At 36.8% G+C, this 26,912-nt stretch overlaps 1 protein-coding gene across 1 annotated transcript; it reads left to right on the forward strand.

Moving 5' to 3' along the window:
• Window positions 1–53: 53 nt before the first annotated feature.
• On the forward strand, window positions 54–26,453 carry pkaap (A-kinase anchoring protein pkaap). Its single transcript, XM_071590496.1, has 10 exons — window positions 54–305; window positions 504–650; window positions 2,176–2,923; window positions 6,973–7,096; window positions 7,557–7,696; window positions 12,569–12,804; window positions 15,860–16,085; window positions 17,856–17,932; window positions 21,971–22,023; window positions 24,819–26,453. Exons 1-10 carry the CDS (start codon window positions 281–283, stop codon window positions 24,993–24,995), a joined length of 1,953 nt encoding a protein of 650 aa, XP_071446597.1. The 5' UTR covers window positions 54–280; the 3' UTR covers window positions 24,996–26,453.
• Window positions 26,454–26,912: the final 459 nt, after the last annotated feature.

Genomic DNA, 26,912 nt, shown 5'->3' on the forward strand with positions numbered 1-26,912 from the left:
TCATTTATCTACTCTCCCTTCTCTCGAATGAAAAATATCGAAAACAACAGTCATGGACGGCGTGAGAGATTGGTTGGCCTTTAGTAATTAATATCAAAGATAAGGGCGCCGAGAAATTCCGTTGAAAGTTTGCTTTGTAAATCATGCGGAATTGTGATATCATTGAATAAATTAATGTTTCATATAATTCTTTTGGGTGCAATACTGGCGTCTCGTAGATGTCAGCCCACAATTTTTACTCAGTGCCGAAGTAACTTGATGATTTGAGCACCTGCAAAGGATGCTGCAGTTCTGGAAGAAATCTGGTCAGTTACTTTGAATTGACATTTTGACTGTTTATTTATGAATGACAACCACTGGCCCCATCAAGGAGGCATAGTGTTCATTGGTGTCAATGCGATTGATTAAGTTGTATTCCCAAGTTGCCCGATATACCTTATTTTCGTCGAGAAATGTTGACAACCTTTCAACAAACTGTGGAATTTGTATCCTATCTCTTTCAGCTTCTGGTCCAGCTAAAGAAAAACCCGATTTATCCAAATCAAGCCATTCTGGTGGGAACTCACCTCCAATTAGTAACGGTAACGGAGTTTTCATCGATGAACCAGGATTGGCAGGACCTTTGAGCGATTTCCATGATGAAGCTAATGGTACTTTTGATAGCTCTAATGAAATAATATTTACATATTTTCTATTACTCAACATTTCTATCAATAATATAACTGTGTGTGTGGAAGGAGTTACAAGAATTATAAGTAACAATTGGGGTTTTAATTGGGAAAGGGAATTCATTTGCAGATTCTGTACTCAAGTTTTCTCATTTTCGCTGTTGTGCTCGCTAGTTATAATTGCGAGGATGTTCAGAGTGTTGTAATATATGCTCCTTGAACAAATCCACTAGGCCACAATCTTGGCATAGTGTATTGGTTATGTGTCCTGAGAATTGTAATTTTCAAATTCATTGGTTGATTCTGATAGATTATGCATGCCAAGTAAATGTGAACTAAAGAGTCATTTAGGATAGTTTAGGAAGTGTTTTACCCAAAAAAATACATGAATTCCTGTGACATGGTTATGGTAATCAAGTTCATGGATAGCACCACTTATAAACAATCTTATAGTATTATCAGTAGCCCATTTCTCATTAATCACAACTTAGATTTGTAAAGAATATCAAATGTAATATAGGGTGATAATATTCTGTTGTACATATGGTTGTTTGCTCAAAATCTTTGGAAAATACTGAAAGAACAGAAGTGGGCCTCTATTGATCTGAGTATATTATCATAACCAGCTGAGAGTTAATAACTATTTTTAACCAGAATGCTGTTGGTGTCTTTCTCATCAGTGGGATAGATAAAAATAGATCGGATGCGATGAGTTCTGAAGTTTTCCGTATTTTAAGGACTCTATGTAGGGCTGTGGCAGGATAACAGTTTCTTGATATAGCTAATGACGTTAATATTAAACAGGATTTTCTTAGAAGTTTGACTTGAGATTAGAGAGTTGTCATGAGCAGCTGAATAAATGGTCTAGTGGATGTTGAAGGAAAGGTGGTATTTTTGGTAAATTTTGGGGCATTGGTCTTGTGCACCACTTAGATCCATAGTCAAATACCAACAGGAGAGTGTAGCTCAATCATCTCTTAAAATATTTTTTTCTGAATCGGCAAAATGTCCAAGCGAGTGCGTGCAAATAAGATGCAAATCCAATGAATAAATAAAACAATTTCAAACCATATGATGTGTACCAACAGACTTACCTCCATATTTTCATGAAATCATTATTCTTGGAAAACTCACTAAAGTATTTCAGGAAGCGAGCTGCTGTAAATAAGTTATAAACAGGCATTTTGCAGAAGTGTTGCAAGAATTTGTAATAATTGTGGAATCGTCCAAAACCTACCTCTTTTGACAGGCTTTGCATGATAGGGCAAATATTTATTTTAAAAAGAAAATCTGTTTATTGGGTAGTTCCATGTATCTTTGTGGTAGCATTTCATGTTAAGCCATAAAAAACTACCTCATAAAATGTGAATGAATAAATAATAATGTTTTGAATAATTCAATGTGAAAAACAACATAGTGTTTCAACTGTAATGTTAATATATGTATGCATATATGTATTAGAATTTAATTTTCCCTTTTCAAATTTTTTAAAATGTGTTATTCTCAGAAACTAGCAATGGACCCTCAGAAGATGAGAAAGTGCTCAAAGGGAAGTCTCGACTGTGGATGACATTATCACAAGTCCTTGAAGATCAAAAGGGAGCCCTGGTACACTTCTCAAAATTTATGGAGTCTCTTCCCAGTGGAGGCCCACTACTTCGATTTTGGCTTGATTCTAAAGCATTCCAGGAGATGACTCCAAAAGCTCTGGATGAAGCTGAAAGGTCATCTTCGGGCAGCAGCCATTCCTCTAGCGTTTCCATGAACAGGACATTGAATCCTGTTGATCACAAATCACCCAATAATCTTGGTTCACCCAGTTCTGTTTTGTCTTCTGCAACCTCTCCCCAGTTTTCCCCATCTGTCCCAATAATTGAGGAACGTGAAAATGTTTCCAAATCGACTCCAAAAAATGAAAGACAGGAGTCTTTGGGTTGTGCAAATGTTCAAGTTTCTCCGGCTGAATCTCCAGGGGAAGTGAGTTCTGACGGTTGCGCAAGTTCTAAAGGAATTTCCCTCTCATTGTCCTTACTCAACGAGGAAGGTGTTACTGTAAAGTGTAGGACTGGTGGATATGTGGCAGAGGCAGTGCGCATATTCAGGTGTTACGTGGCTCAAGATGCACCAATGCAAGTTGGATTATCAATTGAAGTTCGGAATGCAATAGTGGATGCTATATGTCGGCCAGGAGGAGATGTTGACCAAAACTGCTTTGTTGAAGCCCAGTCTCACGTTTTCTCCATAATGGAGAACCAGTAAGTATAGACCTTATTTTTGTAAGTGTAAACTTTATTTTTATTTAGTACAAACTTGTGTGTCTATGGGTCACAGTAGTCCAGGGATAGAGCATTGGTCTACTGACCGTAGGGCCCACATTTGATTCCTGGTCACGCCTCTCTGGGCACCCTCAGTTCAGTCAAAGCTGTGTGAATTTGAGGGTACCAGATCTTCTTGGGAAACCATAACTGGCACAGGGAAAGGAACTGGCCCCCCTACCATGATGTGAGAATTCCACACGCCATTAGGCTTGGTACTAAGTCAACTCTGCCATCACCTACCAAATGGACCTTTGCGTTGATTGCTGTGCTTACAGTCTTTTTACTTGCATGAAATAAGAATGGTAATAGGAAGAGCCAGTGACCTATTATATCTATTTATATAAGTCAAATTTAAAGCAATGAATTAGGAAAGCCATGGTTTAAAAGGCTGTTGGTCAATTAATATTACTGTGCACTTGTATAATTTTAGAGAGCTTTGCAGTATTCGAGAAAGTGTGTTAAAGATTAAAGAATTTAATGTGGTTTGTCCCTGGAATGGGCGTATAGAAATATTTGCTGCCTTCCTCTTTGTCCCTCATTCATTAAATTGCATTCCCTTTCAAACTAGTAAAACTCGAGGGTCTGAAATTAATAACTACACACAATGAGATTTGAATGAAAATTTGAACAATTTTGTTGAACGTGTTTTATGCCCAATTCATAATTATTTGTTCACCTATTGCCTTTAATTTTTGGGTGTTGAGCTCATTTGATTCATACTCTCATGTACTATATTAAAATGTCAGTCAGATTGTAACTACCATGTCAAGAGTTTTAGAATTACGTGCTGATTCACATAGGCCCTTTCTCTAGTAAAAATTCAAATGTTGAAAAATATATCCCATTTGTTATTTATAACAGATGTTAATCTTTTGTAAACACCTAGGTGCTGTGCATTCACTGGAATTGTGTGCTTGAATGGGCAATCAGCTCAATTGTTCTAATTATCAGAAGTTACCGATTTCTGAAGTTCTTTTAGTGAAATGCAGCTAATTGGGTAGTTTCATGAAAGAACATTATTTCCTTAATGGAATAAATGTAGAATCTGGATGATAAATCTGAAGCTGCTCTGCTGAAAAATGAATAATGAATTGTTTTAGAAAAAATTGAATAGAGAAAAATTGCAATGGTGGACCAAAACAATGGGGAACTGGGAATGTTGGGAAGCACCCTGCATGACAATACAGTGACAAACTACTTGGGTAACTTGCTAATGTTCAATCTCTCACTCCAGTAATTGACATGCCAAAGATTTTGATTAAAGTCTAAAAGAGAAAAAGCATGGTTAATAATATACTCCAAGGTGCTGTAATGCTTTGATATTTGTAGGTGAAGGTATTCTGGAAATTCAGGATGCGGCAACATAACTTTCTTTTTTCAAACGCAAAACACTGTCAAAAAAAGAAATTATGTTACCACACCCTGTATCAATGAAATCATCCCAAATTCTCCTCTTTGGTTATTCCTCCAACTTTGAATCATATGCTTGTGCGCCCATTGACAGCATTTTTCCACCAATAAATGGGAGAATAAAGGTGTTTTAAAATTATTGAAAAGCTAACTTCATTAGAAGAAACCACAGATTTCTCCAGCTCTAGTAATATTACCGATTAACTTATAAAGTTACATATAGATGTTACATTAAGCAATCACCAGTATTAGATGTAATATTTGCAGTAAGTGCAGGCCCATAGTTTTATTAGTCTACTAAATTACATTAAAAGGCAATTCCTCCCAAAAGGCCTTTAAGAAATAATGTCCAAGACCCTTCCAGATAGGGATTTGGGAAATTTACCTTGTTTGTCATGTCTCACCTAAAAACCTGACCACCCACTCATGTTCTCACTGCATGTACTGTATATTCTTGACCATTTTTGTATGTGGAATTTGTATATTACACCCATTGCCTGTTGCTCATTACATGCATTTAACACCATGTTGACCAACTCACTCAGTTTCCCAAAAGCAAATCCTGATTCAGATCTCAATTTAGTACTCCTGAAATACATCATTAAATTAAAGAGAATGAGAAAGGGATGGAATATAAGACCTCACTTCTCGCCCGCAAAGTGACTCCTCTTCCAATTAAAACAGTCATTCTCAAGCTGCCTGTATGTCCGGATGTGTATTGACTACTGTGCAACAACCTATGCATCAGATATTGTTCCACACTCTTACCCTCTGGATTCCATCATGTCCTACTGTTCTATTACACCAGCTGCTTCCCTTAATTACCTGATCTTCAGACACACCAGTTTCCTTTGCCAATTGTTTCTCAGTTGCTTCTTTGTTAGTCAATAATCTCCCATGAGCAGTGTTGAGGAGGAAAGATGGCACTCATGTGGTCACTGTGCATTGCTCACTAAAAAACAGTGATGCCAAGAGCCATCTCTCAAACACCCTTCCACCCTCCTCTTCACAACCCCTAATAGAAAAGATTAATTTTCTCCTCCATGTCTGCTGAAGTCAGTATGAGCGATATCAAAAGCATTTTGTTCCTTTTTGTTTATGATCTGTGCTTAGCCTAAGTAATGTTTTATGATTGCATTTAGTTTTGTAATATAAAATCCATCATTGTAATATAGTGTAGCCAACTTCAGAGTCTCTGATTATTAGTTGCATCACAAATGATCCATGGGGGATCGGGTTGGTGCAAACCTGGGTCCCACTCAGACAACCCAGGTTCAAATCCTGCTGGCGGCAGATATTTTTCAGTGTATCTCGATCCCTACTTGAGGTGTTTTGTGGAGAGCTCTTTGAGTGAGTACGCCGTCTGTCGGATGGGATGCTAAGCTGCATGGCCCTTGGCGCCTTTCATTAAGAGTAGGCTAATGCCGATGCCAGGTTTCTCTCCCCCCTTTCATGTCCATCCCTAATGGCGCAAATGACCTCAGCTGTCGGTTGCCGCCCCTAAATACTACTACTAGAATTGATTCACATTTCCTTAAAAATATGGCAAATTGAACATAAAAAACTGGAACCAACTACAACCCCATGTGTGGTTTGATGCATAGAATATGTGGGTGGTGTGGTATCACAAATGTGTAGGGTATCCTTGTAATGGCTTGACGATCCAAGGATCAGGTGTCTTGGTGGAATCTCTACACCTTCATCAGCACACATGCAAGTTAATCTAATATTTTATGAATGAATTTATGCATGCGATGAACTTCTGGGGAACCATTTTCAACTCAGGAAAAGGTACTGGCTCCCTCACATAGAATGTGTGGATTTCACTGATAAATAATCTCTTTTAGAGATTTTTTATCAGAGGCATAAGCATTCATATATGCTTTGAATGCATGAATACAGCAGAAATGTAATGTTTGTGTTACATTCCTAAAAATAATTACCAGCTGTTGACTCCTTATATATTTATATATATATATATATATATATATATATATATATATATATATATATATATATATATATATATATATATATATATATATATATATATATATATATATATATATATATATATATATATATATATATATATATATATATATATATATATATATATATATATATATATATATTTTAGGAGAAAATACCAATCACAATAAATGAAATTGCTTCTCGTTGCCATTTTTTGGTGACTCCTTAATACAGTATTGTTATCTGTTAACATATAATGATTGCATCACCTTAGTCCATTTTGTTCTTCATTGAGCTGATTGAGCCCCACCCTCTCCACTGAAACCAAACGCCTGTTTGAAAAGAGTAGTGTTATCTGATTTGTGGTGCAGCTGTTATGTATGAGAATGAAATAATTCAAAATTCCTACAGTGTAGGATAACTGCATGTTTTAATAAAAGTAAATTTGATGGTTGTTTTTTTTCTGGGTCTATCAACTTTTTCTGATGCCTGCCCATGATTATAATGATTAAATTCTGGTGAACTTTTCTAACAAAGGAATGTAAATATATGTTATCCTAAGATATTAAAGTATTTAAAATTTTCATTAAAATCACTTTCAGATATTTCAATGACTTCCTCAACAGTGAATACCATTGTCAGCATCAAGTAGATATTTTGACAAGTGGTAAAGTATTACTTGATGACATTCTTTACTGTGAGACAGCACTGTTCCATTTCATGGAGGTAATTATATTTTTCAGTTTAATTTCTATATTTTGTATCGCTAGTGTCCGTCATTTGGTCCTTTTTTTATTGTATAAATTATTCACACGGGCTTCATTGTAATAATCTTAGAGTAAATACTTCCGAGCAAACATTCTTTGAATACAAAAAAAAGGTGACGTGGATTGTCCTCTTCAAAGAAGGAATGTGTTGAAAGAGGTTTATCTTGCGAGAGCTACTGATAACACTATTGTTGACAAATAGATACCTCTTCTTTCATAAGAATGATGAAAAAATTTTGATATGCTTCATCTGTTTTGAGCCCAAGGTGTGATGTTTGTTCAATTGAATGAATGCATGGCTTTTGATCTGGAAATAATTTCATCACAAAGATGAGATGTTACGTAATTTTTGGTATGATATAGTTTTCACTTTATAAGCCCCTGGTTTCAACCATTTTCTATTTTATCTTTTCGAACAGTTCCTTGAACAGGAAGGAAAGCAAGGACTTCTCTTAGAATTTTGGTTAGCAGCAAATAACTTTCAGCAACAGTTAGCAGAACAAAATGGATGCTACAATCCTATCGAAGCTCAAGATGATGCTATAATTCTCTATGATAAGTAAGTGAGAAACTTAATAACTAATACAATATTCAGTGAAGGTAACCTGTTTCCCATTGCTAAAAATTTCCCTAGATTGTGATGACTAGACAAACAAGTGACAATAAGCAAACCAAACAAAAATAATAATTTGTCGGATGATATACACAGGTCATAGATTGATGATTGAATTCATGCATTTGAATCAATCCATTCACCTGGTTGTACCATAATTTTCCCAGAAGAGTACTAAAGGGTGAAGGCATAAAGTATTTTGCCTTTAGAGTGCATTTCAGATGATTGCCCTCTAGCATTAAACACTCTTCATGAAGGGAATCGGTTTGTATTTGATAGGACAGTTTATTTTACTTGAAGGAATAGTGAATATCAGTTCATTATATGAAATGCATTTAAAACTATGTGCTGATATATGGCTAGTTATGTGCTGATAAGATTATTGCATATTCATACTGCAGATTCAAATGAGTTCCTAGAATGCATTATTATTAGAGTACGCTCTTAAATAATTTATATAATTTGATGTGTTACTCAGTATAATGTACGAGGGCGGTTCAATAAGTACCCGTGTTAGAAATGAAGAAACCATTTAAAAAAAAAATTTTTTATTTTTCAACCTAGTCCCTTATTAAAAAGATACACTTCTCCCAATGTTCCGACTATTTTTTTAACCCCTCCAAAAAATAGGATTTTGTCGAACTCTCCAAAATACGCCTCTGTCTCGGCGATAACTCTCTTGTTTGAGCTAAATTTGTTTCCCGCGAGCCATTTCTTCATGTTAGGGAATAAGAAAAAGTTGCAGGGAGCCAGATCGGGTGAATATGGGGGGTGCGGCAGCAATTCATAATGTAGTTCATGCAGTTTGGCGGCGGCAACTCCAGATCAGCTTATTGTCCACCGAGAGCAATCGGGGCACCCATCGGGCTGACAATTTTTTCATTGCCAACTTATCATGTAAAATATTAATTGCCATTCCAGTCGACACACCCACGGCCTCTGCTACTTCACGCACTTTTGTTCGTCGTTCAGCGAGAATCATGGCGTGGACTTTTTGAATGATTTCCTCGATAACCACGTCTGCCGGGCGTCCTGGTCACTCTTCATCAAAAACAAATGTTCGCCCATGTTTAAATTCGTTGAACCAATATCTAACTGTGGTCATAGATGGCAAAGTGTCCCCTTAAACAGCATCAGTACTGCTCTTTTTCCATCTTAGTAAATATCACGAAACACGTCTTAATCGAATGGATGCCAAATCCAAACTAACCTTTTAATCAGTCTGAAATTTGTTTCACCGTTGTTTGATAGATGGCAGCACACGATTATAACATAAACTTCCCTCAGGAACGCCCTTTATCGTCAAACACGGGTACTTATTGAACCACCCTCATATTTTGTCTTTTGCTCTTCTGATGATGAATTATGTGATACTGTGGAACATTGTTTAATGAGCATAATTTGTTCCTTTTTCTTACTCCCAAAGCCAAACACTCATTAGGAGAAACAATTTTCCTGTATAAATTAATTTCAAATGCAATGACGCATTCCATGTAGAAAAAGTAAATTATGTTCTAGGTTTATTCGAAGAGTATTATGTGTGTGCATTGTTGAGGATGGTGAATCATCTTCATCTTTTCTTCTATTGTGGAATGTGAACTTTATTTGCAGAAAACAAAGAAGATTATAAATTCTTAGTTTATTAATTATGATGCATCTCTAATTATTTTTTGCTAGAAAGCTATCTGGAGACGTTTGTTTTTGTCGATACTTCAAAATCATTTTGGCAAAAAAATTTCTAATAAAGACCCGTCATGTCACTATTAAAAATTAGTTGCAGCAGGTAACCCTCGGAATCTACAAGTTTCTTGAAGTCACCAATGAAATTCTCTGCTGTATTTGACTCAGAGCTAGTGGCTTCACCATGCCTCATAATGCTGTGAATGTCAGTTATTCTCTTGACCTTCTCAAAATTCCCTTAAATGCTTCTTCCTTGGCCACTGATGATGGTGGCGTCCTCTAAACAAAGCCGACCAAAATCATGTTTGCCTTCTCACCAATGACGTTCTTGTTAATAATGTTGCCTTGAAATTTCTTTTTGTTTCTTCATACGAGAAGCGACCTTCCAATATGGTTGAGAATATGTAACCATTGCATAGATATTCTTGTTACTTCCTTTGAAGCATCAGTATCCTTAATTATATCCTTGTTCTTGAGGGTAATGCAAATTGTTTCTGTCGATTGATTGTATGCTAGATCAGCCAAGCTCACACCTTGCTCTGGCTTTTCAATGATTTTACTTTTAATTTCTGCAGTTAGTTTTATTCCCTCTTGGCTGTCTTCCTGTGGTTTTTTCTACAGTGGTATTTTTGCAAGAATTAGTAACCTTTGCACCAAAAAATCACAAATAATAGACCTTGAACACCAGTTTGGAAAAACATGTGATCACCAGCAGCACTAAGATGCTAGCGGAGCAAGTGCTAAACAAACAGAAGCAGTAGACTTGCAATACTTCCAGGAATCCCCATCTTCTCATCACTCATTATGGAAAATGTCATTTAGTCATTTAAAGAAAAAAAGTCATTAAAAAAAATATTTTTTGCTCATTATGCAAATTACTCATTGTGCAATGTGCTCAGCAAGCGAGGTTCCACCGCACATGTCATTAATATTCTTGTTGTGCTTTCAATTTGGTCTTAACTATTGCTGTTTATTATGCACAGACGAAGTACACATATGTATGGTTTTTATGTTTTCATGGAAAACTGAAACTGATATATCCATCACTATTAAGCATTGGCTTGTTGTCCTATTCTTTGTTCAAATGAAAAAAATAGTGTTGCTTTTTCATGATTAGTGTTTGGGTATTGTGTGGTTTTTTCATCCATTTACTTGGGTCTACCTTGACAATGGAATGCACCACCCCTTGGTGTCGAGGGTCGTGCATTCCGATGACCCTTAGAGCTGTGTTGGCAGGAGTAATAATACTATCTCCTGGTAGGGTAGATTACTTAAAATAATAAGGTGTATGAAGCCTGAAAACATTTTGGCAGTAATAAGGTAATCATGATTTTTAATAGCTAAAGGTTTTATATGCCCTAAACCTTAACTGGTCCAAGAAATCAGGAGAATGTAATTATTATGTTCTGTTGAAATCCAACACCATTGACCTGGTCCACTTAAGGCCCATAGATTTGAATAGTATCGTATTTAGAGTAACAGTGCTGTGAACAGCAGATATCTTGAGGTTAAATCATTTGTATCAATGACCAAATAATCGAAGTTTTTCACAAATAACAAATTTATTCACTCACTCACACTCCGTGACGAGCAGATCGATCAATAATCCGATGCCCAAGCATTTTTTTCTTAGAACTCAAAACAATTAAAATCATCACAGTAAACAATCGATACAGCGAGTACCTGATCAACCATCTACTCCGGAAGAAACGGAGAAGACTAACTGCCACAGTGAGCATATCTCTAGCACCAGATCCAACACAAGTACTCAAAAATGGTGTGGGATCCCTTTCATTACTCAAATATTGCACTCCTCCCAAGAACTAATTGTGAGTTTCATTCTACACTCCCTTTAAAATGTGTCAAAACAATCGTGCAAAAACAAAATTTACTATTGTCAAGGCAAAAAGTTGTGGTGTTTATTATACATGTGTTGTGTGACTGTAAAACTAGCTACATTTGGCTGATGGGGAGGAATTTTTCCATTTCCGCAATTAAGGATGTGATGAGTCATCATAATGAGGAAACACCTCGTGAATGGAGGTGCCAAACACATATTGGAGACCAGTCATGCCTGCGACTTTCAATTGCAAGTACTGCATATGCAATGTAAGGGCAAAGAAATAAATGTGCAGACATGATTGGACATTGTCCAATTGTTGGAGAAGAACACACTTCTCCTTGATGACCTGCAGTTTACCTCCACCTCACCGTACCCACAATCAGCTTCCCTAAAGTATGTACCTTGAAACATCATCCACCTCCAAACATCCCTACCTCCCACGACCCCCGGCTAACTAGTGATGAACTCCCAGCACCCTGGAGTGTGCTAAGTGCAGTGAACAATTCCTCCTCTTCTCAATTATCATAATTTCTCAGGTATTGTGGATACTAACTATACTCCTCTTGACAATCTAAGACTTCATTCCTAAGCGCTCCCTTGTTCCTAGTGGTGAATGCCATGCTCTCAGAAACCAGAGACTTTCGTATTTTTGAATCGATATTAAACTTGGAAATTTTGCAATCAGTTACTTAATCCTCATCCAAACCCTTCTTACCCCCTCTTATCCTCCCACGTTAATTTTCCCACCCCTACCTTCCTACTCCCTGCCCTCCTAAGTAATAGTGCATCTAAGATGGCACTTGTCCTCATTCTGCACCCGAAGATTATTTAGTACATGGGAAGTTGGTTGGAAATAAATTTGTTGCCTGGTGGAAAATTGCAATAATTTGGTCATCAATTTGTTTCAAATCCACTCTTGAAACCGCACGATTTGTAATTCATTCATCACTCATCAAGTGGAAGAAGTTCGAAAACAGTCAGTTTTCTTTTGTATTCTACCCAAAACCATGAAAGGAACATCGAGGGAGAGACTAACAGAAATTTATTTAGTTCTGTTGGCTTATGATAAAATGATAGTTTGGATTTAATAGAACTGTTAATGATTTGGTAAAAAAATATTGAATTTAAATTGAAGAAATGGTTGATGTGATCCAGTCATTTCTTTTAGGTCTTGACTTACGTATCACACTTGATTCTGCCTTTTGCATTTTATGCCCAAGAAGTAAATCAACACGGTTGACCCTCTTTCCTTATTGGTGAATGCTAAATCTTGTAATTTCATTTCTGGGGGGAAGGTATTTTTCATTGCAGGCCACAAGACCCTTAGGCCTGGGCGCAGCTGTCCGTCTGGAGGTTGAGCAGAATATTTGCAGGGAAGGTGGACCTCTTCCTACTTGTTTTAACAAACCCATGGCCATAGTGCATCGTGCTCTCGAGCGGAGGCATCTTACGGCGTTTTTATCATCCCAACTTTTCTATCAGCTATTGTCAGAACTTGTGAATTCAAAGCATCATTCCGCCAAATCGCCAGGTGTGTATTTTGAAGAAGTGATGTGAAGGACAAATTATGGCTAAATACCCAACTGGTCTAACTTGTTGGATATGGCACCATGTCTTTTTAAATCTGTAACTTTCACAGCAGTGATCCTTGTGATAGTTTGGAAAAAGTGAATGTAATGTATGATAATTGATGTAGAAACAGAGTATTTTTTTCCCAATCTATTTAGGATAACATATTCCAGAAGAGAACAATCAGTTTTCTAAATTGAATATCCAGTGCACAGACCAAGTTTGATCCACACCCTCTTTGGTGACTTCCGCCTGAACTTTTTCACTCTGTTGATGGTCTGGCCACCCTAAATCAGCGCAGGTGGGGGAGTGCATGAACTTGCCCTGGGGATGGCAGGCTGAAGGGTCTCCCGCAAGCATTTGTGATTCATTGAGTTCAAAGAAACTGCAGGGGATGCCACAACAGTAACTTATGACAGAATTATCCACTGTTGCATATTATTTTGCCACAATTCAAATTTTAAAAGTCTTAAAAAAGAAAAGTATATTTACACCAAGAGAAGTATAAGATTTATACTATTTGAAATTGTTGCGTTGCAATGCACATTAGTGCATGCCTCCAGTAAAAGTTACCGTTGTGGTATCTCCCACCGTTCCTTTGAATTTGTCAAAGGGAAAACCTATTGTTTGAAAGATGGGCTAACCTCATGGACTGTGATGCAATTGCATGACTGCAAATACCTGTGACATATGCATGGTTTTTCGTCATTATATCTTTTTCCTTAAAATCCCACAAAATTTTGGAGGAGTGTAAGAGGATGCCTCAGTAACTTAACTGGTTAAAGCATCTGGCCAGACATCAAGGGATCTAGGTTCCTGTACCGGTCAAGGCAAGGTTTATGCTTGGAAATTGTTCCATTTTAATTCATTAGGTTAATTGACTGTGAAATGAAGTTTTAGCATTGAATCTGCGGTGCCTACTGCCACGACTTAAGAAGTAATTTTACTGTAGGACTACCATTTGGTCCTTTCTTAGGGTTCTTACCCCCTATTTTCAAGCAGAACAGGACTGAATGTTTACAAAAATATGCAAATTTTGCAAAAATTATTTGAAATGACAAGGTATTATCTCCTGCGGTAACCCTTCTGTCTGCAAAACTTCTCTCGCCCTTTTCTCTCTGATTTTCTCAGGTAAGTTCATTTCAAGAGATATATACTATAAGTGCATATTTATTGAATTGTGGTATTGGCGGAGGAGGTAATTATCTGTATTGTTCCATCTCAATGGTATCTTACCCTAGTGTGTGAGCCAATGTCGCATTTCATCTGAGTTCACTTCCATTCTTGTATTCCGTAAACTTTGTTGGGCCCTATCTGCCGTGTAGCCAAGATATATTCCTTTCCTCCCCACCCTCCTGCTCTGGCTGTTGCGTCACGTCAACCAGTCGACATCTTGCATGCTACTCGTTTTTTATTCCCTCACATCTGATTTACACTTCATTTATCGAAGTGGAATTTCATTATAAATTTTTAAAAGAAGTCCTTTGTTAAGAAATCATTCCTATTTGCCTGATTTGTGAACTTTGCTATCAATTGCACAATGCTGTTTTCTTCATTTCTCTACTTTCTGTATGTAACTCTTCTGTTTCAAGAATGATGATATAGTTATGTCATAGAATTGTTCAATGTTATAATCCTAAAGCTTGGGGAAAAAGGTGCAACCTATGACCCTAGAATGCTCATTGTGATTGTTTAGTCAAGGACATAAACGAGCACATTGAGCATATTCTTCTTTGTGTACAGTTTGAATATAGATGTATGAGAAAAGTGATGGTGAGTGGTACTTAAAGGGTTGGTAGATTTTGCATTCAAAGCATTTTTTATCTTCTTGTAAAATGCCCAAAAATCCTTAGTTACTGAGTTAAGAATTAAATCAAAAACATTTTTCAGTAACCAATGAAAACGCTGTATTGATTCCATGAGCATTGAGATTAAAGGGCTGTATCTATTGATATCAATTAAGTGAACGTGCATTTTTTTAAAAATATCTCCTTCCCCTGGGTTGTAAAGCTTTGAAGTTAAAATAGTGGAGCATATCTTCACGACCATTTCATTAGGCAGACGTGCTGTTGATGGCCAATGATCTTTTGGCCTCATTAACATTGCCGAATGGCAACACATCTACCTAATATTATTCCCATTTTGGTCAACATTCAAGGTCCATTTACACTTTTATTTCAGTTTTTTAATTGATTGAAGTTCTCTACTCTTCCCTTGCTAGTTCCCACTCCCCTTGGGACACCTACAAGATTTACTTTTCCATCTAATGTCCTGTTTCACTTAGTGCACATGAATTTATCCTTTGGCCCTCCTTATGGTACCTACCCATCTGTTTTGTACGCTCCAATCAAATCCATTGACTTATTGTGCTACACATTGTCTCTACAGCCTCTTCTCTATGGCCTTCTTCAACTTTTCTTGTTATATCTATCCACTTGATCATCAGTATGCCAGATCCGAGTTCCAAAGGTTTCAATTTTTTTCTGGTTTTCTTTTCCAATGGTCCATGGTATGATCAATCAAGTACCACAGTTCACATGAATACTTTCATGCGTTGCTTCTTTGTGCCCAATGCCCTCTGAGCTTCAACTGTTCTCAATGAAATATTCAATGGCCTGCTTCCATCTCATGTTATAATATGTCCTAGGAAGTTAAAGAGATGTCACTTCCTCTAATTTACCCCTTCTTAATGTAATCATTCATCTGCCTGTAACTTATACATTCACTATTATAAGACTTGAGTTTCTTTTATGTCTCCCATCATATTATATCTCTGAATTACTCGGCCTATTCTGCTCATGTACCTTGTAGTCTTCTGGTTTTTCAGCTATAACTCCAGTATCATCTGTGAGAGTCTCTTTTCCTTTCCCATATTCAATTCAATTCCTTTGATACCTATTCTTTATTCTCCTTGTATTTCTTCTTTCTAGTAAATGCAGAGTAATACTGGTTCATGGGAATGAAATTGTAGTTTGGAGGAATGTCATTTAATATTCTGATTTTTCTTGAAAATGAAGGAGCTGATAGTTGGAAAGAAAACAGAGGAAGCCAGTCCAGCCAGAGTACACCTTTATCTTCCAAAGATCATATGTCGACAAGTGGAAGTGATGTGGAAACACCCCACAGTAACCCGAGCACTCTGCCAGTCAAAAAGGTTGTGAGAAATGTGGATGGGAGAGAGATGACAATTGACTCACAACAACTTTATGACCCTGATTCTCTGTGGAGGAGACGGCAGAAAAGGTATTGGCATTGTCACTATCACCTGAATCAAATGAAAGGCACTGCAATTACTTTCAGGCTTAGATGTTACCCATTTGCAGTCTATTACAGTAAACCCTCTTTTAAATGGCATGCATCCAAAGTGATAATATATATCTCCAAGTTAATACTAAAAGGAAGACAATGTATCTTAATGGAAGTACTTAATCACAAAATTAGTGAACTCAATGAAGCTGAATTCTGTTCAAAGTCGTCATATACCACAATTGGTTTCATTTCATCATATTGATACCCCTTTTTCCCATGAGTAAAATGTTTTTCTTGTTTTAAGGCAAAGGAGAAGTTTCGAATTTGTGCTCAAGAGAAGTGCATTTGGGTACTGAAACAAAATCTAGCATAAAATTGGTAAAATCTGGCTTGAATTTGTGGAACTTTTTGATTGCACAAAGAAAAATTGCAGCTTTGTTAATTCCACTTAATGTTTTAACGTTATGACCTGGGTTTCATAGTATCTGATGGTGATGATGATGCTATGTGTCGAAACCCAGGTTTGTAAGTTTAAAACATTAAGTCGAATTGACAAAGCTGATATTTTTCTTTCAGTAAAATCTAGCATGTATCATTTAATACTGTGAATATTTGCACCCTTGCATTTTAGCTTTAAAGGCTGATGTTTTTAAGTCTAAGTTGTGAAATGCAGCATTCCTAATTTTTTATGAAGCAAACCAAGGTATTTAACATCTTTATTCATGGATTTCACCTACCTGGGAAACCATCAAAATATGAAAAATTGAGGGCAATTTACTCTCTGGGAAAATTGTAGAAAATTTTGTGTTAGTTCTGGAAAAATTAACATTCGGATAATTTCATAGAGAAGAAGAATGCCTAGATGATGAGAATAGGGATCAAAATGGACCAAATGAAGACTAAAAAATTCATAGTTAACTTGCCTGCTTCATCTTTTCAAGAGATGCATTTTGGAGGAGCTACCAATTCACATCTAGGTATATCTCTGTTCTTCTTCGCAGCCCATACCCTTATTGACCATCCGCTGAGAGAAAATGCATTGAAATTGACTGTGGTTTGTACTTTCAGTGAAAATTTGGGCCTAAATATTGTGGAATTTATTTTTTTTTTATTTTGTAACAGCTTTTATTTGAAATTCTGCTGTTAATACTTGTAAAATTATGGCATTTGTTATATCCTATCCATGTATAATTAAATTTTACATTTTTGAATTTGACTATCACTTATCTTCATTAGTAAGCCTTCATTCATATTCATTGATATTGAACTATTTGAAAAATAGTTTAAATTATATCAGCTTATTTTGTGCTTGTAACCTCCTTTTGCCGGGTTGTTTGTTTTGTTTTAGGCTAATCCTAATTTTTCTTACTGCAATAGAGTAATTATTGGAAACAGAATGCTAGGTATTTTCCACAAAATTTTTATTTGTTGACGTTAGTTTCAACGCATAGGCACAGTCTTTGGGTACCACGGTTCCATTTGCTTATGGTAAGTTATGGTACTTATGGAAATTACGGTAAGGTACCTGAGGATGATGCCTATGCATTGAATATAGCTGAGCCAAATAAAAAGTTTGCGGAAAATACCTATTATTTTTCTATGGTTCAAAAATGAATTTTAATTTAGTCAAGCCCAGTAGCATCTAATGTAAACAGTGTTTATTCTTAAATTAGAATAAGTTACAGAAATTATATTAGCTCTCTCTGTAATAATTGTCTGAAAAACTTAAAACCATTTGTCTAATGGGTTCTGTTTAATTTTCAGTGGACTCTGTTTTGGTAGAATAAATGAAATGGGGAGATTTGAGACTGACATTGAGCCTGAACCTGATCGCAAAGGAGGTTAGTGCTTTTTAATCATAAGTTAATCACCATTTCAAAACCTTCCTTTTTTATTAAAATTTAAGATTCTGATTTTCATTGGAAAAGTAAAAAAATCTCATTACAAATTTCTCCAAGTATCAATCGAATTCGTAAAATTCCTCCGTACTGCCCTTGCCAAGCGGATAGTTCAATAAGTCCTTAGGAAAAAATAGAAAAATAATTAATTTTGGTTAGATTATTTTTACTTTCCAACCTAATCTCCAATTAGCTTGATACACTTTTCCCAGCTTTTTTTTATGGCATCTAAAAAGTGGGATTTCGCAAGGTCCCCTTCATAGACATTTGTGTTGGCAATGACCTTGTTTGGTATGAATCGCTTTCCACAGAGACATTTTTTTGTCAAGTTTTTAAATTGAAAAAAGCCACAAGGGGGCCAAATTTGCTGAGAATAGTGGATGTTGCAATAATTCACACTTTAATTTCATAATTTTTATCATCAAAATTGGGCAGGTTTACATCAGTGCATTTCCTGCATGGAAGATAATTTTTTATTTGCCAAATTAGAATATTTTATTTGCTCAACCAGTGCAATAAAGATGCATAATACTCTTCATTTATCACTGGTCCTTTTTGCTAGCAATCGATGTTATACATTTTATGTGTATCCCAAAAACCATGACCATCATTTTGTCAGTTGATTTCACTTTCTTTGGCCTTAAGAAACCCATTTTCAACCATTCCTTAATCTCTAGAGTGTAGTTGTGTATTCATGTTTTGTCCACAGTTATTTATCAATGTCATTTAATTAATCACTTGTCAGGATTGCGATGGAAAAGTGCAAAACCCGCCTCCAAAACAACCACACAATTACATTTATTCTCCCCTGGCAGCAAACATGGCATCTATCGTGATTTTTTTCACAACCAATTTTTATGTAACATTAAAAATGCTGTATCTTGTGATATGACTGGGGACTATATTATTTCATGAACTTTGATCATTCAAAAACGCATTGTGGATTTTTTTAATTATTTCGGAGAAAGTCACTTCCACTGGGCATCTCGAATAATGTTCATCATTTGCGGAAGTACAGCCACATTTAAACTCATGTACTCAATTGTAAAGAGTTGCCAACACAGGAGCAGATGTGCCATTTTGTGTGCTTCAGTGGCACAGTGGCTTGGAGTCCTCTTCCCTCTACCTAAATCCTAAGACAAGGAGATAAAGTTAGGGAGAGAATAAAATGTTTGTACCCACAAGGAATGCAATATGGCCATGTGTACTCTCCTCCTCCCCTTGTGAAAGGTGCCCTGTAATGAGTCGGCCTACTCATAATGACTGCATTGTGCACTGAAAGTGTGAACAAAAAGTCATAAGTGTGAACAAAAAGTCATAAGTGTGAACAAAAAGTCATAATAGGTCTTGTGATTCAAAGTTAAGAAGCTGCATCCATATTTATTATATCAAATAGAATTTTGCATTATTGATTGATCTAGTAAAAATAAGCCTCTTTTGCAGGGAATGAATATCTGAATGCAATGGGTATCCATGTTTTAGGTTTGATGTTAATCTCTTATCCTTGTTTTGACTTTCATTTTTTTCACTTTCAAGAGTAGGCAAACACTATTGATAAGTTCCTTCCTGTCTTTGTCACCTTCCTTCAATGCAATTCATTTGGGTGTAATTTTCAACCAATCCTAGATGACATGGGTGATCTTTTTACACTCTTATACGAGGTTTGTATAAAAAGTATCGGGAAAAGTTTAGGAAAAATGGATTTATTTCAGATATTGCTATGATGCCTCAAAATTCTTCCAACTGCATTTCTTGAGCATTGACACACTTTTGCCAGTGGCTTTTCTGCAACTCAAGTGCTCCCTGATAGGCGGATGCTGTAAGGTCCTTAAGGGTAGGTGTGCATGCTTCTTTGATGGCACTTAGGGTCCCATGGTGGCATCCTTTGAGGGAAAATCACTTTTGGGAATAGGGAATAGTCTGCTGAGGCCAAATCAGGTCTATAAGGGGATTGAGGAATCGTCATGATGCTATTTTTCGTCGGGTATTCAGCGGACCCTCGACTCTGCTTTTGGTCATCCGTCTAGACCTTTAAAATGAGTTCAGAACAGATCTTTCCCATCACCAAATTTTCAGTGATAATGGTTAACACTGTCATCTGATGAATGCCAATACAATCTGCAATCATGTACACACTCAACCAACGGTCTGAATTCAGCACTTAATGAACACATTGACGTCTGTTCTTGACATCGACGGCTATCCAGCGTTGGGCTCCTCCTCCACACTCTCTCAGTCATCTTTGAAGAGCTTGTGTCGCTGAAAAATTGTAGTTTGTGACATGCTTTCATCCTTGAACACTTAGCAAATCTTACCCAATGTTTCCATGTCAGATTTTTTTGACAAAATTTGATTGCGAATGACTTCAGTCGTTCGCTACATTTTGTGCTTCAGCTGAGTCACTGGAGAGGGCTCCACTAAAAACATGATCTAGCCTGAACAAATGCTCGAGGGCGATTGGTGCACATTGAAGGTCAGACCCCCCCCGACCCATGACCGATCCTGCACAGTGCAAGTGAGCTGTGATGAACCCTAGCATCAGGAAACAATTATTCCCAATGCTTTTAATGCAAACCATGCACATCCCATAATTCAAAATTCATGCTGTATATCGTTTAAATGTACAACAGTTTCGCCAGCTATCCTGCTGGCGTCCTCAGGTCAAGGATGAAAAGAAGCTTGTTGTCCCATCTTATATAGGGAAAATCCGGCGCCAATACCGGGAAATTTCTTGGCCAATCAGGGAACGTCCTCATATTTGCGCGGAATAATTCTTTTCCACGCACTGTGGAGTGGATATCCATCCTCTCTGTTAAAATTTTCTGGCCTTTTAACGATTTCAATGGCCTCTCTGATTATTCTCTGGAAGTATTTTTCTTCTTTCGCTATTATTTTAGCGTCGTCGAACAGAATAGTGTCCGGGTTCACTCCAGGCGTGCTCAGCGATGGCCGATGCTCTAAACTGTTTGGCCTTGGTTGCCTTCTGGTGTTCACTCATGCGTGTTTTCGCGAGGGCTTTAAGGAAGCATGATGTGGTGACCAGATTCAACTGCGTTACCGAGATAGCTGACACCCTACCCGGACCCAAGGATGGAATTTCTCCGTTAATATCAGAAGGCGTGTACCAAGTGCCATGCTCCTGTGGCAAATGGTACATCGGTGAAACATGCAGAGCGCTGAAAACACGCATGAGTGAACACCAGAGGGCAACCAAGGCCAAACAGTTTAGAGCATCGGCCATCGCTGAGCACGCCTGGAGTGAACCCGGACACTCTATTCTGTTCGACGACGCTAAAATAATAGCGAAAGAAGGAAAATACTTCCAGAGAATAATCAGAGAGGCCATTGAAATCGTTAAAAGGCCAGAAAATTTTAACAGAGAGGATGGATATCCACTCCACAGTGCGTGGAAAAGAATTATTCCGCGCAAATATGAGGACGTTCCCTGATTGGCCAAGAAATTTCTCGGTATTGGCGCCGGATTTTCCCTATATAAGACGGGACAACAAGCTTCTTTTCATCCTTGACCTGAGGACGCCAGCAGGATAGCTGGCGAAACTGTTGTACATTTAAACGACATACGCGGACGCAGCCCGAAAAATGTGGAAATCACCTACTCATAGCCGCGGAAACCTGCGAACGAACATGCTGTATAGATTGTTGAGGTTTGTCAAATGGCATTAAAACTAGTAATTTTAGTAAATAGTTTGCTATTCAATTTAATTTTAAGATGAACGAGAAGAGATCTGAGTTTTCACTTGTAATGTGAAAAGTAGTGCTCGCTGTGTGCTAAGTGTAGCCAAGTGTGGAACAATGATAATCACTTGTGGAACCAGATAATCACTGGGACTTAAACTTTTAACCAGTTCACAGGCGAGTGCTGCTCCCAATTATTAGTATCCTATTTAACAGGAGAAAGGAGTTTTAATAAGTGCTTAGTTCCTTTGTATACATATTTGATTTATTTTTTCTCCTTTTCAGAGTCCAGAATAACCAAGGTTGTTAAAAAACTTGTTAATATGGACGAAGACAAGGTAATGTATTCCCATTTTATTTTCATGATAAATGCATGATATTCCAATCTAAGTCCCCTGCTCAAAGCCCGTTGCAGTTCATCAGATGAAGCTGAATTTAAAGGTCTATTTTTCATTTTCTCCTGGAAAATGTGGGATTAGCAAGGAAGATATAGCCATTAACTTAAATGTTCTGAGCAACTCAGAGTTTGAAAAAAAATGGCTTAGCATCTGAACTGTACACTTCCACACAGCACAGAGAAATATGTTGTGAAAGGCTCTGTACAGAAATCTGCTGTTAAGGAATTGCAAAATGTAGTCTTAGTATCTTTAACCTAACTGAATAAGCGTTGACGTGATAGCCCACATCTAGCCAGTTCCTTTCCCTGGCACACCTATGGTTTCCCAGGAAGGTCCGGCACCAGAACAATCACACAGCTGGGGTGGAGCTGAGGGTGCCCAGAGGCATACTCAGGTATTGAACCGGGACCTTCTGGTTTCTATTCCAACGCTCAAATGGCTGTGCAAGAGTTTCATGTTTTTTGAATTCTATTGTTAAAATTTAGTGTTTGTTTATTTCAAATCACGATTCCAGTGATGACTCTTGGGCAAGATTTTCCCAAATTGGTATGAGTGTATATAACAAGAAATGGAAGTTGACCCCATAAAAGTACTTGGCTGAAGCCCCTCCAAAAATTGTGTCAATCGAATTTTCTGAGGGGATGCAATCAAAATTTTCCAGTTGATGGTAAAGATTTTTTAAAAAATTTCTATTAAAATCCAGGCGTTCTATCTTCTGAATATTCTTTGGTAGAAAAATTAGCATTGTATAAAATCTTCATCAGTGAGTCTTGATAGACCTTCAGTTAAAGATGTGTACATATGTTCAATTCCCTAATAGTAGAAAAGTTTGGATAAAGTAAAATGACCAGAAAAGGAAACAAATTAAGTGCAAGGGATGAGAAAATGCCACTGCAAGAACTTCAGGATATCAGAAAAAGTGAATGTAGGATGTATGTGGGTCATTCAATAAGTCCTTAGGAAATAATAGATAAATGAATTGTTTTGGTTAACTTTAGTTTTATTTTTCAACATAATTAAGCTTGATACCCCTTTCTCAGTGTTTTGCCAACTTATTTAAGCCGTCCAAGTATTAGGAGGAATTTAGGCATTTGTATTGACAATGACCTCCTCATTTGATGTGAATCGTTTTCTGTCGAGCCATTTGTTCCGAGTCTTCACTGGAGACCAAATCTGGTGAATAATATTGAGGTTGTAATAATTTGAACTTAAATTCCATAATATTTTCTGTTGAAATGCACAGGTGTGCACCTGAGCAATGTCTTGTCAGAAGAGAATTTTTTTTTGCCAAATGAGTAAATGTTTTCTAGATTTCTTCGCTCAACCAATGCTTTAACGATGTATAATACTCTCCATTTATTGTTTGTACTTTTTGCGAGTAATTAATGTAAATGGTTCCACATGTATCCCAAAACCTCTCAGTCATCACCTTGTCAATTGATTTCACCTTTTTCAGAGCTGGATCTTTGACCTTAAGAAACCCACTGTTTCAACCACTCCTTTTCCTCTGGAGTGAAGTAGTGTATCCATGTTTCATCCACCCTTATGAATCTATACAGAAACTCATCAGAATTGTGATGGAAAAGTGCCAAACAGGCTCTGAACCGACCACATTATTGTGTTTATTCTCCACTGAGAGGAAATGTGGCAGCTATCTTGGCAAAATTTTTTTCATCACTAATTTTTCATGCAAAATTGAAAACACTCTGATTGAACTCAATTATTTCGTGAACTATGATTTGTCAATCATTTAAAAACACTGAGAATTTCATTTAATTGTGAATCAATTACTTTGGAGGAAGTTTATTCCACTGGCCATCCTGAATAATGTTCATCATTTGTGAATGTATGGCCACATTTAAACTCATTTACCAAATTGTAAAAAGTGACCAGCACAGAAGCAGGATGCCATGCACTTCATCCAACTTAGCTTTGATTTCTTTCGGTGATAGGCTTTTTTAATACAAGTGTAATCACTGTCTGAAACTCATTTTTTTCCATTTTTCTAAATTAAATGTTGTTACTTCAATTGACTATAAAAATGAAACTATATGATGCACATAGATGCACCTTCAACAGCAGTCAGATGAGAGGTGATGCTTGCTAAAAGCAAACCTTTTCCAATATTATGAGTTCCATCTCTTGGATTTTCTAAGGAATTATTGAATGACCCATGCATTGAATGGCAATCGAATGTGGGAGAGGGTGGAAGTTTAGGCAAACAAGACAGAGGGAGAAGTGTGCCATTTTGGACTGAATGAAGAGATGGAGAAAGATTGTAGATTTGAAATTTAGTTAAGTGTACAGTAGGGCGTAAAAGTATTTTGTGTTTTTAGCAGGGCTTCAAATTGTAGCAGTTCCTATTCCCTTGGGTTCATCAAATACCTATCTTGATAAGAGAACTAATGTTATTAATCATAATTTATGATACCAAAGTCACAATATGATGGGGCCTTTCTTCTTGAATGCTGTGTAATTTCAATGGAATAATTATTATCATGAAATTTAACAGAATTTGGAACTTTCTTTGAAGAACAAAATGTTATGAAATTATTTTCATTCACTTTTGAAAATGCCCCCCTCCCTCCCTCCTAGATCCAGAGTTTTCTCGGTCTGTAATGAATTGCCCTCTGACAGTCCTCTTTACCTCTTCTATATCAAGTGAGGGGTTAATGATGCACTTTTGAAACTTGTGTAGATAAACCCTAATTGCCTTCTGTGTGTGTTCTTTCAAGGCAAAAGAAGACATGGCGTGGCAAATAGCAGAGATGATAGTTAAGGACATAACCAGCCTGACTCTTGGAGGATGTGATGAAGAGGTGTCGGAACAAATAAGTTTAAATCGGAGGAAGGATGGCCTGACCGCTGAGGCCCATCAAAGAGAAATTACGGGGAAAGGATTGAAATCCTGACCAGTTGAATGCCATGTAACTTTGCATTTTACAGTGATGAAAGAATAAATGCAAGGGAGTTTGGTATGTTAAAGAACCTCTTCCCTTAAAAGGTAGAAAGAAAACTGTGATCCAGAGAGCATTGGTGTTTTATCTGAGGTGTGCATGTGAATCGCCATGAATATTTTTACCTTTTCCTGGAATGGTTGAGCTGATTTGTGATGAGGTCCTTTCAGAGTTTTAAATGTTGCCGGTGAGCAAACAATTTGGAAAGATTATAATATTATTTTTTTTGATTAACCGATACTAAGTCCTTGGGTTGGATAATGAATGCCCCTGGTGTGGTCCCATTTTTCTTTTCATGGTAGCATCATTTTATTCAAAGACTTTATTTCATTTTTTTTTTAGTGTTTTCTCTTGTAATATGCTGTTTTGTGAGATATATCTTGAGGATGTGATGATATCAATTTACCTGTATTATGACTGCATTTTTTTTATATCTCCCAAGTGCCGAGTATGATGTTAGTCGTCCTGCTCCTTGTTAAAAATGCATTAATATAATTATATACATTCAGATATAGCATTTCAGTATAAATGTTATTATGATGATGTTATGCATGCAGATGATAAGTGTTGTTATTTAATCACAATTTTTGTTTTCATGAAGAGGACTTAGTATTTGTTTTATTGTTTAAGAGAATCAAAGAAACAAAAGGCTTCCATTTGATGTTTAAGCAGGTATCTTTATTGTTTCCTGCAGATTTATTTCCCATTTTAGTGAGCTTTTGTGAATAGCCCCTATATTTAAAGTATATCCTAATTGTACAACAAGATGGTTCTTTAAGGAAAGAAAAGCTTTGAAGCACCAAAATATGTCTTCTGTGGAATTTGATGGATCAAATGGAACTACTGATATACATTTTCTGTTAGAAAATTCATCGGTAGTCACAGTTGGTGCTCTGGTTAATTCCCTGTGATATTGGTTCATCATGAGTAATTTAGACGTTTTTACACTGTGGATATGTTTGCTTTAATACTCATTTCTTATTTCTGGTGTGCTTGATTGCTTTGTAAAATTGTTATTGGTGGGAAATAGGCTAGTCATTGCCTTCAGTTTCCATCTCTTCAATTAACCACCTAAAATCTAGTCATTCCTCCATTCTTTCTTGAGAGCAATTGAAGAAAGGTACCCATTAGAGCCATGGATCAAAAAATTAGAACCATGTTTTCCTGTCTTGTGCTGTGTCATGATAGTGTGTTATTGTTATTTCAGATTTTGCAAGGGTTAGTAAAAGTACTGGTTACGTACACCACACTATTCATGTATACTACTGATTGGCGGCATTGAAACTTGAGTGTTAATGCATGCTTTTTTCTGACCTTATATTGAATTCCTTTATTTAATATGTACCTCTTCCCCAAAATTGTATTATATATTGTATATAAATGCAGAATGTTAAACATTCAAGTAATATAAAGATTTTTATGAATGGATATTGCTCATGCATTTTTTCACCCCCAATGCAGTAATTATTGGAAGAACCCCATGTTTAATCTGAAGTGTTGAATTCGTTCAGCTGATGAATTATATTTTATGTTGAAAATTCCAAAATGTTATTGGCAAAGGTACAGGGTGGGTTCCAAAAGTAATGCAATTGAATTTCCCACGCCACTCCTATTGATCAGAGTGGGATCAAACCACTTGGAGTATGTGGGGGGGGGGGGAACACTAAGCTTTGCCGCGAAACCAGTCTCAGTGCTCTCCAAGCTGTGGAAATGGCAGGACATCAGTTTATGTAAGCCTATATGCACCGACTGTCTTGAAAAAGATGGAATCAACAATCTAGCAACATTATGCAATTACTAAGTTTTGTGCTAAACTGATGAAATCTTTTGAGGAGACAAGCAAAATGATTTGTTAGGCTTACAGGGACTCTG

The sequence above is a fragment of the Hetaerina americana genome, unplaced genomic scaffold, assembly GCF_022747635.1.
Source record: "Hetaerina americana unplaced genomic scaffold, ioHetAmer1.1.p SCAF_4, whole genome shotgun sequence".
NCBI classification, from domain to species: Eukaryota; Metazoa; Arthropoda; class Insecta; order Odonata; family Calopterygidae; genus Hetaerina; species Hetaerina americana.

What these genes read in the sequence shown, in the direction of transcription:
- pkaap (XM_071590496.1), top strand. Translation starts at nt 281, where the DNA reads ATGCTGCAGTTCTGGAAGAAATCTG. An exon ending in TGGAGGAGACGGCAGAAAAG is followed by an intron (nt 16,086 to 17,855) that starts GTATTGGCATTG and finishes TTTAATTTTCAG; the next exon opens with TGGACTCTGTTTTGGTAGAA. An exon ending in TTAATATGGACGAAGACAAG is followed by an intron (nt 22,024 to 24,818) that starts GTAATGTATTCC and finishes TGTTCTTTCAAG; the next exon opens with GCAAAAGAAGACATGGCGTG.